The 13,244-nt window shown below is 41.6% G+C and overlaps 1 protein-coding gene across 2 annotated transcripts in view; it reads left to right on the top strand.

Annotated features, from left to right (window-relative positions):
* The window catches only part of rem2 (RAS (RAD and GEM)-like GTP binding 2), a 36,715-nt gene that overhangs the window by 9,068 nt on the left and 14,403 nt on the right, over nucleotides 1-13,244 (top strand). For both annotated transcript variants that reach the window (XM_044369051.1, XM_044369050.1), the window contains exons 2-3: nucleotides 118-454; nucleotides 5,915-5,988. In XM_044369051.1, the coding sequence (XP_044224986.1) occupies nucleotides 124-454; nucleotides 5,915-5,988 (405 nt within the window). In that variant the 5' untranslated portion in view covers nucleotides 118-123. The remainder of the gene's footprint in view (nucleotides 1-117; nucleotides 455-5,914; nucleotides 5,989-13,244) is intronic.

Genomic DNA, 13,244 nt, shown 5'->3' with positions numbered 1-13,244 from the left:
CTCAATTTTAAAGCCAGAAAAGTACTCTAGGCAGCGCCATATACTGTATGTCATGCAACAGCAGCTCCTTTCTATACATACACATGTCTTTTTTCTTCTGTATCAATTTCATTCTAGTACAGTATGTTTCTCACCACGGCGCCTCCCCTCCGCCGAGGAAGCACACCCCTGCCTGTCAAACACCAGCTGCGAAGGGAAGAGGCCGTATCCGAGGACTGCGATTGGATCCCAGGCTTGGAGGAGCCTGCCATGTTGCCTATCAGTGACCCATCTGTGCCTCGGGATGAGTCGTTCAGCCAATCGGCAGCCACCCAGGCGGTTTACCACAGCCACAGTGGGGCATTGAGAATAGTGCTGCTGGGACAGAATGGCGTGGGCAAGTCGTCGCTGGCCTTATCTCTGGCCGGGCAGTCGGACAGATCCCTCTCTATAGACTCTGAGACACAAGCTTGTGGTAATGCCTCATACATGAGTTGACTGAGAGTGTGTGTGTTTGTGTGTATCAGTGTTAAGAATGGGGGACCATCTTAAATCATTTTCAAGGTTTAATGTTTGAAAAGCTCAATTCAGACACTGGGTGTGGAGCTGAAATGGTCACAATTCTTGGAAGATCTACAGTATGCTCATAAATTCTGGTCCCTTTTGTCATTCAGCCTCAAAGGAGAATCCACCCAAACCCAGATTTTAGACTTCACACCTTTTCCCTTCCAATGTATTTTAAAGAAATTGTGTGACAGTTTGGGGAATACTCATATACTTTCTTGCTGAGTGATCTTGATACCAGTCTCATGTCTTTACAGTAAATATGAAGCGACCGCCAGCAGCCGGTTAGCATAACTTAGCACAAAGACTTGAAGCAGGGGGAAAACAGCTAGCCTGGCTCTGTTCAAAGGTAAAAAAATCTGCCTACCAGCAACTCTAAAGCTAGCTAATTAACACATTTTATCTTGTTTGTTTAATTTATACAAAAATCGAAGAAGGTTGCCATTTTAGGGGAGGTTATGTTCCAGACTAGCTGTTTCCCTTTGTTTCCAGTCTTTATGCTAAGCTAGCTGTTGGCTGCAGCCACATATTTATACAGACATGCAAGTGGTATCATATCATCATATTTAACTGTTGGCAAGAAATGGGATAAAAGAACAGCTCCTTTCAGGTTTCACTTTGGGTGTATTTTCCCTTTAAATGCTGCTAAAAACAGGCTTGATCTCCGTTTCCCTCTGCTGTGGTCAGTCAGTAGGTGTGTCTCTAAACAGAGGTCACTGCAACACTGATAATCAGCCCTCAACCATTCAATCAATCAGTCAGTGTCACTGAGAGGCAGCTACTCATCCCTCTGCATAATGCTGACTTGCCCCAGAGTCACACCATACAGTATTCATTACTGTCCGTGTAGTACATTCGGATTCATGCATCATAAATGGATAGAAAAAGCACTTTCATCTAAAGAGCATGTACACAATGTCATGATTCAGCTCTCACTCTGAATGACAATTGTATGTGCTGGATTATTCTATGAGCTACACGGCGAAATAGCAAAGTGTAAAAAAACAAAACAAAACAAAAAAAACACACCATTCAACACCCACTCAATTAACACTTTGAGGTAGTTTCGAACACAGATGCTCCAGCACCATATTAGCTCCATAAGTGGAAGGACACCTCATTAATCAATATGTGTCCTCAGCAAGTAATCACCTGTAAAAGACAGCACTGATTAGGACCAGGAGATTTGTTGCACTCGTACCTTATAATAGACATGTCATTCATTATGGGTTTTCCAATCTCTTCCAAGGATTTTTGGATTGATGTGTACTTTAAAAGCTGCCCTATAATTATAGGTAGTGTGTTTTCGTTGTAATGATAGTAAGCTCATGGTTCAGTACAACACACCCATTGTACTGAACTACAGATAATTTTGAATAAATCTCACATATACCGTACTGCTGACTTAAATAAAGAGCACCAAAATCTGCCAACAAACGCAATATTTACCTCTGTCTGCTTAGCTCCATTTTCTTAGAACTACAGTGTCCAAAGTCTGTCAGACAGAGAAGCCCCTATAGGTGATCCAGATGGCGGAGTAGAACTCCGTCTGCTCAAACTCCCCTATCTTTGTTGCAGCAAAACCTTTTGATAAGACTGCTTTCAAATCTTTCAAACTTGTAAAAAGAATTATAACTTCTGTCTGCCTAGAATATTATAATGTTGATGCAATCACGCAATTTCAAAACCAAAGAGATGGCTGACAAACCACTGATGGATGATGATGAGACTACTGCATGCCAGCTGACAGTGGCCTTTCTGAAATATACCTTGAAAAAACCCTTCAGTCAAGCTGAGAAGAACTCCAAAGAAAGATTTGAACATATAGAAAGTCAACTGAGAACCATACAAGAGACCTATCCAAATATGGTGAAGATATCAAGACTCAGTGCTCAGTCACCTCAACACTACAGGTACGGATCAAGAATGCTGAAGAAACCACATTGCAACACAGCAAAACACTAGACCAGCTTGAAAACAAGTTGGTATCTCTTGAGGACAGAAGCAGATGAGACAACCTGCACTTCATCTACTTAAAATTGGGAGAGGAGAACACTCATGGAAGTTGCCAGCCACACCGTTTGATTCACACCGGACTACAGTGACTGTACTACCGGGCAGAGACGTCCCTGCTACCCAGTCATGAACTGGACTCAGGGTCTGGGTTTCGAAACTTTCTTGCTGTAACAAGTCTGGAACAGAAGTCTGTTCCCCCCTCGAATAATGTTCCCCTCGTGTTAGAATTTCCCATAGCACCACCTCCACAGTTGGGGTTAGAACTTAGGTTATGGTTAGGCATAGCAGAGATGACTAGTTGGGGTTAAGGTAAGCTTGGGGTCAGGATAAGCACCTCAGAAGACGACTGGTTGGGATTAGGGATAAGGTTGGGTGCAGGTTAAGAAAACAGGAAACGCATATCGACAGGAAAACAGACTTTGACACAACACCGGCTGTCATCAAACTGGTCCACAGTGCTGAGCAGCATCTTTTCACTGACCTTCAAACTCATACTCTACACATCTGCCGCAACTGCTTACACTCTGTGATTTATTATCTATTTGCTTATTTATTTTCTAAGCAAAGATATGCATTTATGTTTGATATCCAGTACTTAGGTTTTTCCTGATTTAGTTCAGACCTATCTGAGTATTACCAATAGGCAAGATGTTTTTGTTTGTTTGTTATTTGTTCTTTTTATTCTGCCTTGAGGCTCAGTGGTTTGGCCCTTTTTTGTTTTTGCTCAACTCTTTCTCACTCAGATAAGAGACTACCTTAAGGGGAAAGGAGTGAGGTTGTCTTTTTCTCTTTCCAGATTGTCTTTTTCACAGTCACAATTATTTTTTGTGGAGTTGGGGATGGGTATAAGAGGAGGCCGCTAGTTCTTCTATTTGAATTCCCATCACTGATATTATTAATTCGGGGGTGGGGATGTAATTTGGGCATGGTGGCATTGGATGTGGGAAAGGGTTTTATGGAATTATCTTATTTCTCTTTATTAAACAACTGTAGTTATTTTTTGAGCATCACTTGGTAGCACCGCTCTTTCTTCTTTACATTCATGACTAGCGCTAGCAACAGTACTATCTTGGAATGGACAAGGTCTAAATATCCCCCAGAAACAAATAAGCATCATGGATTTCCTACGGAGAAAAAAAGTAGAGGTGGCCTTTTTTCAAGAAACATATTTATTGGAAAAGGATTTTAGCAGATGCAGAATAGATTCTACCGTTATTGCATCTTCTTCAAATATGAAATACAACAGAGGTGTAGTAATCCCTGTCAAATGTACCTGTCAACATACGGATCTGGGATCTGGGAGAGATACTGAATGTAGAGTTGCTTACGTAAAAACAGTAGTAAATGGGAGAAAAATAGCATTTCTCTCTGTATATGCACCAAATGTATCTGGTGCTGAAGTCTATAACTACTTAACTAATACAATACTTGAATTATCTGAATTTGCTCTAATAATAGGGGTGACTTTAAGTCTGGGTACCCTTATTGGACAGAACTGGGATCACAGAGTCAAGAGAACAACGTCCAGTATCTCATGCATTAATGAGATGGGCTATAGATTGCTCTGTGTTAGATGCTTGGCTGACTTCACACCCCTTAGGAGAGAATTTACCTGTTTCTCTTCACAAAATCAATCTTTTTCTCGTATTCACTACATTTTTATTTCTCAACAGCCGTATAAGGTTTCAGATCTTGATTTGCTCCCCATGTCACTCTCAGATCACAGAGCTGTGACAGGTGAAATAACCATTCTCTCTATTCTCTCTACTAAAATGTGCAGCATGTAGGCATTTCAACTCCACACTTCTGTAGAATGAAACCTTAAAAGAAATGAAAGGAAAATTAGATGAATTTATTGCAATTAAAACAACATCAGTGAATGATTCTGATGTTCTGTTGGACACATTGAAGTGATTCATCAGGGATAAAACAATTGGGTTTGTTTCCATTCTATAAAAATTCAGATTGCAGCATATTCAGAAATTGGAAAAAGATGTTGTGAAGTAGAAAATATTATGGCCTTGAATGTTACACAACAAAGCTAGTGCTTAAGAGGGAGTTACTTAGCAAAGACCTCAATCATTTACTCAGACATAGAGCAGACATCCTTATGCATAGAGCTAAGCAAAATTATTATCTAAATAGTGCACAACCAAGCCATTTACGAGCACTGAAACTGAAAACCAGTGAAAGACTAGCAAATAAAACCTTTATTAAATCCATTACTATTAGATTGTGTACCAACCCAATAGAAATCAATGATAACTTTGGTGCATTCTCCTCCTCTCTATATACGTCAGAGATAAAGTGGTCAAGAGAGTTCGCCAGCGGCTCTATTCTTTGAAGAGACTGAGGAAGTTCGGCATGAACACAAGCATCCTCACTAATGTCTACAGGTACACCATCGAGAGCTTGCTGAAGGGCTGCATCACAGTCTGGTACAGGAACTGCTCTGCCCACAATTACCCAAATCACTACAGAGAGTGGTAGACATGGCACAGCACATTACTGGCAACAGACTCCACGCCATTCAGGATATCTTCCGCCAACAGTGCCTTCGGAAGGCATACAGCATCATCAAGGACCACATCCACCCAGCACACAGTCTGTTCTCCTTGTAACCGTCTGGCAGACGACAGGAGCATGGCCGCATGTACCACCAGACTTAAGGACAGTTTTTACCACTGGGCCATCTGACTTCTCAATATTTAGCTCTCTGCAAGAGAGTGAATAAAAGACTGGCAAACTATTCCTTTAAGGTTCCCCTTTGGGTGTATTTTCCCTCGTCTTAGCGACCCTTTTTTTTTTTTTTTTTTTTTTTTTTTAAGTTTACATCTTAAGTTGGAACAAATAGGCTTGGGGCTGCGAACCTCAGGTCAGGTAGGGAAGTTAGGAAGTATTCAGAGATGGACTAATGCATTGTTGGTTTTGGTGTTTTCATGGGATTTGTTGACATTACCAACCATTACCAGCCTTATCTTTTAAAATGTAGAACAAAAAATGTGTAAATGTCTAAATAACATGTCTTTATTAGGATGAAGAGTAAATGTCTGAAATTGGTTAAAATAACATTCTTCAAACACTCAAACACATCAACTGGCCACAAACCCCATTTTAAACATCTTCTCACATGATTTTAGGTTTCTAGAGTAGGTCAAGGACATTTTCTAAGACTTAGATGAACTTGTTAACATTTTCAGCTGTTGAGACCACTGCTGTTTCACTTTAGTTAATACTGTGATGCATTTATGCTCCACAATGCATACTGTCACAGTAACCCCTAGTAAACCCTGGCATTGTCATACACTGTATGCTGAGGTGTTTATCTTACATTTACATGGGTATTTGCTTGCAGGTGAGGGCTACGAGTGCACAGTGACAGTTGACGACGAGGACAGCAAAGTCATAATTTTCGACAACTGGAAACAGGTGAGTTACTGACTTTCAGCTTCACACTTCAGTCAGTCTGTCTTGTTTATCTCGTATGGTTCGCCCAGCTTCCTGTCTTTTTGTGCTCCAGTGACCTCTTTCTCTCTAAACCATTGTTCACTTCGTGCTGATCCAATCCAACCCTGTGGCAGTGATTTTTAGTTGGAAAAACTGAGGACTGAAAAAAGCAGGCAGCGGCAGAGAGGAGGAACAGCTTGTCAAAAAGCTCCTCGTGACACTGAGGACATTATGCAAAATCAGGCATGCAGTCATTAATGCCTATTAATGATGTGATGGAACAGTAGAACACTCTAATTAGTGTGTAGGGTAGATCATCCCTGATGCATCCTATTCCAGATGTCCACTCGGCCTTCAGGGGCTCCCCCCTCAAGGGTAAATTATTCACACACAGCTACATTTAACTCGGGGGAACTTCACTGAAAGCAAGCTCATCTCTTCACTTCCTCACTTTTTCAGCAAGTGTTCCCCTCTCGCTTTCACCCCCAATTTTGTTGCCCATCCTTCTGGCGGCTTTCATCATCTCCAAATCTCCCCATCCATTCACTCCCTCTCTGCTTTTTTTTGTGTGTATGTGTGGAGCTTGCTTGCCTCCTCCACCAACCCTTTTCTGCTGTGGTTAAATCTCGCTGAAAGTTAATTACATTTGTTATTCTGTGCGTGTTAATACAAGGCAGGGCATTAAGGCTGAAGCAACAGACGCAGGCCAGCGGGAAGCTTGGAATAACTCCAGGGTCGTCAGCAGTGGGGGGAGGCAGAGAGGACTGGACGGCGTCCCAAATCATCCGCCAATTCATGCTCATATTTTGTGCTTTTTTTTTCTTCTGGTAATGCCTGTAGATAAAAGACATACACACACATACAAATATAACCCTTAACACTGAATCTCTCGCTCTCTCTCACACACACACACACACACACACACAAACACACAATCAGGTGTGCAGACAGATGTTGTCCAGCTGCCTGACACGTGTCGCTTCCTTGTAACCACCAGTGTTCCCACTCCAAGAGGCAGGGCTTCTGGTCTTGAGGCAAAGCTGCAAGTGTTCTCCATGGGGCACCCCAACCTACACCCAAGTTACCATAGCAACATGCACAGCCACACACATTCACACTCGTGTACGCACATACTGTACAGGCTGATTTAATCACTCACTCACGCATAAGATCATGCTAGAACAGTCAGCATCCAACGCTGTTGGCTGTAGGGCTTCACGCGTTCTCTGGCCAGCCCAATCAGCGCCTCATGATTCCCCTGCAATACAAACTGCTAAAAAAGATGAAAAGCTGATACATTCACACTCGATTATTTCTTCAAGTACTCTCTTTACTTGAGTCATAGCTGATTGACACATGAAGGTCAGGCTGGAGTTGTAATTCTCCTAACTGCAGTGCAGGGAGCGGCGCAAAACAAACCGCAGGTAGAGCTAACACATAAATATATAGACTGTGCAGACAGATGTGTGTGTGCGTGCACATGCAGCATCAACATGGTCAAACACAACAGCACACACGCACAGAAGGCTGAGAGTCTGCTCAGTCAGACACTGGGATGTTGCGAGTGTTGTTGACGTCACGGGGGTAGGATGGTTTAAATAAGTCATCTGTGTTCCCGAAATAGATACACTGGCACACTTGGCCTTGACCTAGCCAGCCCATGCTGTCCTCTGGCTCCAGACTGACATTGGTTCTGTGATGGATCTCTTTAACAGCCAATTGTGTTCTGTATTTAAAGGAGAGATTGAGGTCACTGAAGGCCAGAGGACTTCTCTCGCCCTCTATCCTAATGTGTGTGTGTGAGAGTCTGAATTCATTTGAAGCTCGAGCCAGTGTAGGAGTTTGCATTATTATTTGATAGCTTGAAATTAAAATATTTATTGAAGACAACCAAAAGGTGCAGCCTGAGGCCTGGTAAAATATAGGCCGGTGATATATATGTGTAATTTGCTGCTGGACCGGATTGTTTATGTTAAAGCAAATTAGAGAAAAAGTCCAGGATGCAATTTGAAGAAGATAATTGCTGCTTGACCACATTCTTTCGCTTGATTATGAGGGAAGAAAACATTGTTCCACCATCCAGCGCATGCAGCAGAAATTGATTTTGGCCTCAAGCTTATTCTTAAAGTGTCTGGGGAGCTCCTTCCCTTGGCATTTTTCTCTTTCCTGTTTAGCTGTTCTGCAGCCTTATGAGAGTCGTTCTGGACTATTTACGCTCTCTCATTACTTACCCTAATCCACATAAACTATTATACCTTAACAGTTTTGTTTGTTTTAGTCTCCACTGGGAATCACTACTCATTTTATTTGTGTAGAATATTCTGTGTGAACCGAAATCAAGAGCTAGAAAAGCTCAGTTGAAGTCTGAGCTGCTGAATTGTATTTAAGGGATAAATATATAATATCAAACCTAGTACAATTTTAAATGGAGTTTTCTACGTCAGGTGGATTGCAGATTGAACAATCTCATAGTACTCATTTTCTGCTTGAAATCATCAGAAGTTTTATCTGCTAAGTCATGACAGAATTGATTTTCTGGAAAGAAGTACACAGTTAACTTTGTTTTACTACAAAGAATCAATGTATTAATCCCAGAAGGAGCTATGATGGAAGATGTTTGGGCACAGACAGCAATTTAGCAACATGTTGTAAATTTTGCCACTAAAATATTTGGTCACATCAAAAAGATTTTTACTGACAGATTTGAACTGATGATACAGTTCATAAAGTTGTACTAATAATGCCTAACCCTAACAAAACAATACAAAAAATGTTTCATGTGTTTCTGCCTATGGGTTCTCTTGTTGCTCTGCTTTTCTATTTACTGGCCCTCTGTCTACTGTTCTTTTTAGTGTTCTTCTTTTCTTCGTAATGACATTCATTCTTGCTAATAAATGTTAGCATTAGCTGTGTAGTTGATGTCAGTAAGCTAGTTGCCTAGCATGACAGGCAACTAGCTTGTAATGCTCAAAACCAGCTTTTCATCAAGTTCAAACGAGATGAAAAAATTGCTCTCAACTTTGCTGTCATCTGTAACAGTGTCATTTACAATGGTTTTGATATAATCATCAATTTTTGGGGATTCAAAACTTCTGATTGTACACCATTTTCTGATGTATTCAGCTCTTTTAACCTCATGCTACAGAGCAGTGAGGCAACAGGTAAAGTCCATGTTTACTCTGAGTTCTGATTGGCTTCATGGTCAGAGCCTGGGAAACTTTTTTCAAATTATAGTGCCATTAATGCGTAAAACTAAAAATACAGCAAACAAACACAGAATGTTGACAACTTGTCAATAGTGCCATGTGAATAATACATTTTGAGACACTTAATTGTGTCCTGTAGGGAAATCCTCTTTTATCCCCCCTCTACAGGGAGGTCAGAGGTCAACCACAGCATCCCTGAAATTGGCAGGGATTCTGGGATTTGCTACACTTCAGCAGGGTGGAGGCTCCACATGCCGTCATATTAAAGCTTGAATCTGGGTCATGCAGGGACACACACTACACCCCCTGCATATGTGCGCTTGTGTGTGTGTGTGCATGAGGTGCTTGGTGTGATGATGTGGTCATCCGTGCTCACTCATGCTCAGCTTATGCAGTGCTTATGTATGTGTATGTGTGCACGTGTGTGTGGCCTAGTCAGTGCACGCCAGATGGCCTCAGTAATATATTTCCTTAGGGAAGCGTTGTTTCTGTGCAGCAGATACTAAGTGAGAGAAAAAAACAAACACACTAACTCGGCATTCCATGTGAACTAAGCTTTGTCATCCTATTATCAGATTTTGACTAAGCTACCAAAGCAAGGTGCTCCGCTGTCTCCCCTTCTTACTTCCGCTCCTCTTCCCTTTACTCCTCTTTCCTTTTCCTCCCCTTTCTTGTCTTTCTTTCATTCCCTTCATTCATCACCCCAGCATCTTTATTGATCTGCCTGCTCTTTCATTTTGCTCTGACAGGCACTCAGACAGATGGAAAGCAAGCCAAAGAGGCAGATGTACGTGCAAAGTGCATGAGTTTGCTTTTGATGAAGTAAAATGGTAGCATGAGCGTGTTTATCTGTACATGTGTGGACACTCTTTGGATGTTTTGTGTAAGCAGGTGGGGATGTGTTTGACCTTTGTTTCCATGTAAAGGCCGTAAGCTGCTTTGCTCATGTATCTTGTTCTACAAAGCAAATGACTTGGGAGCCAATAGATTGCAATAGCTCAGGGTATGTGTTCCAGGCAGTGGGGAGCATGTTGTATAAGAAGGGATGCGCACACACACACACACACACACACGCTCATGCACGCTCTAAAAATAGGGTCAAATTCTGTGTTTTTTGCCTTTTTTCACGACTGGAAGGAATAATAGTCGGAGTGCTCACAGAGCCACAGCATGTTATGCAAATGATGTCTGATAAATGATTCATTGTCCTCACTGTTAATGGTTGCTGATGTAGCGCCTGGCGCTCACAAGTTTGTGTACGTATGTGTGTGTGTGTGTGTGTGTGTGTGTGAGTGCAGGTGAATATACGTGTGCATGTGTATATAATGTGTATTGTTTCTGTCCGTACAAAAAGCTTTTGAAACAGTTAAGTGATATATTAGAGGCTGGGTTCACTGTTTTTCAATCATAACCTCACTGATAGCTTTTGCTGCAGCTTCTCTCTGAGCTTAAAAAAAAAAAAAAAAGTCAGAGTTCACGTTGTGCTGATAAAAAGTAGAGTTGCGTTTCATGCTTTCTGTCATGTTTTATTGAATGTGCTTTTCTTATCCACATCTGCACCAGAAACAGGAAGTTTGGAAAAATGAATTCTTAGAAAGCCTGGTTTGTGGTCATGTTTTATTGATAGAACAGATAGGCCTGTTTGACTCTTACAGCAACATTTATCATGGTGTTTGAAGCCTGAACAATTGCTCCGCTGGACTGTGTTTAAACAGAGTGAGAAGCTACAGCGGAGTGGTAAGAAGAGCCTGACTAAGATATCAACATGGTATATTATTGGCTGATTTTAGCTTATTACAGATAATATTTCCACTAGAGTTTAATTTTTCTACCATAAATTATCCTTTTTAGTGCATATCATTACACTTCTATAGAGACCAAATTTAAGGTATCTTTATTACAAATGCACATGTACCGCATGTTATGTGTTTATGTAAAAAAATAAAAAATACATATCAGCTCATAATTGATGTTGATCAGTTCTTTAAGCACTCCGATATAGAAAATCGGCCTCAGAAATACCACTCTAGTGGCGATGAGAACCAAAGCTATCAGTAAGATAGATAGTAATACACAGTCATAATTGATGTGAAACAACATTGGTTATTTGGCAGAAACATTGCAGGATGTAGCCCAAAGCAACAATCTCCCAATCTCCCATCAAAGATACTGCTTTTATTTATTCATAACTTCAATTTAGAGCCAGCATTGTAAATGTTTGCATACAAATCATGTGTCATTATTACGGATGTAAACTCATAATTATTAGAATCGAATGCAGATCTCAGTGTTAGAAAGATCTGCGTCCACATTCTTAAAGACTGAATCATTGGTACACTACACTGCTAACAGTATGTTGACACCTGAATATTACACCCATATATGATTGTTGAACATCTCAATCCAAAACCAGGAGCATTAATATGCTGCTACAAGCCTTCCACAACATTTTGGAACCTGCAAGGCTGCAGGGATTTGCTTGCAGTAAGCCACAGGAGCATTAGTGAAGTCTGCCACTGATTTTTATTTTTGCCAAAAGGTCTGGATAGCTCACAGTCTGTGCTCCAATTCATCCAAGAGATGTTGGATTGGGTTAAGGCAAGGGCTCTGGACAGGACAGTTCTTCCACCCTTTCCTTATGGAGTTCACTTTGTGTCCAGGGGCATGCTGAAAAAGGAAAGGGCCTTCACCAAACTGTTGCCACAACACTGGAAGCACACTGACAAAAATGATCACTGTATGCTTTAGAGCTAAAGTTAAGTTCCTTTCATTTGAACTAAGGGGCCTGGATCAAACCATGAAAGACCATGCCAGAGTCAATCAAATGAGACCTGACAAAGCACCCGTAATCCAGAGAAAATGGCCTAATCACCCACATGAGTTCTTACTTAATAGGATTATAATTAATATTATCCTCAAAGCTCAGTCATCCGTGTGTATTTGTGTATGATTTGAACATTATTATATGGAGGCATGGCTTTTGTGTTGGTGCATTAGCCCATGTGAATGTGTGTACTGTGTGTGTATGGGAGGAGTAGGTACTAACAGATGGCCTACTCTTTGTGAACAGAGAGAAGCTGCTCAATCGAGAGAAAAAAAGAGAGCGGGAGAAGGAGAGGGAGTTGGCACTGTCCTGCGTTGCTCTGCCTCCGTTTGATAGAGAGGCATATTTACTTGGTCACAGTTTTCCTCCCGGAGCGCTCCATCACACGCCTAATCGATATCCACTCTGTGTTTGTACTCCTTTGCATGCACAGATTAGCGTCTTGGTCTCTCTCTCTCCATTTCTCTCTCTCTGTCTTGTTGTTCCTCCTCCTCATCCCTCAATCAGACAGTGACAGGTGGCAGAGCCGCCTTCCACGTCATTGGCTCCCCTCCCCTCCCCTCCTCTTTTCTCTTCTCCCTGTCTTTTCCTGTGCTCCGTCAAACAGAGTGCCAAGGCGCTCCCCATGAATTTCCTGCTCCAGGGTCTGATCCGATACTCCTTGGCGGCTTGAGAGGATGTGAATTTTTCAGGCGTCTGAAACTCTCTGGAGGGCAGGAATTTACCTTGGGGGCTATGGATGTAGGGCAAGGGCATCCAACCACTCACACATACACAAAGACAACATGCAGTCCAAAGCTAGCAGGCAGATTTGGTTATCTGGTGGAAATAACGTATTTTTTAATTGATTCAATCTCAGCGTTTGCGAGTCAGAATTGGTCAGAATATTCCAGTGTTTAGAAATAACACTGATTAAAGCAAATCAACCCTCAAGCTAAATTTTACCCATTCACCACGAGTGTGTCCACAGTTAAGTGAAAAGGTTCTGAGCTACAGTCTACAGACTACAGTCTCAGTCTGTGCTTCACTCCATGAAAACCCATCTATATATAAAACAATCATTCCTGTATGTCCTCTAATTCTATAATGTGCCCCGCATTCATCGACATGTAGTTTCGAGAACGTGACTTTGACGGGCATTACACTGTAGAGTCTGGTCTCAGGTTTCTGTCTTTGGGAGAAAAATAGTTTGTATTGATTGTGCTTGT

Source organism: Thunnus albacares, chromosome 12, assembly GCF_914725855.1.
Source record: "Thunnus albacares chromosome 12, fThuAlb1.1, whole genome shotgun sequence".
Lineage (NCBI taxonomy): Eukaryota > Metazoa > Chordata > Actinopteri > Scombriformes > Scombridae > Thunnus > Thunnus albacares.
This window is presented reverse-complemented; position numbering and strand designations above follow the sequence as displayed.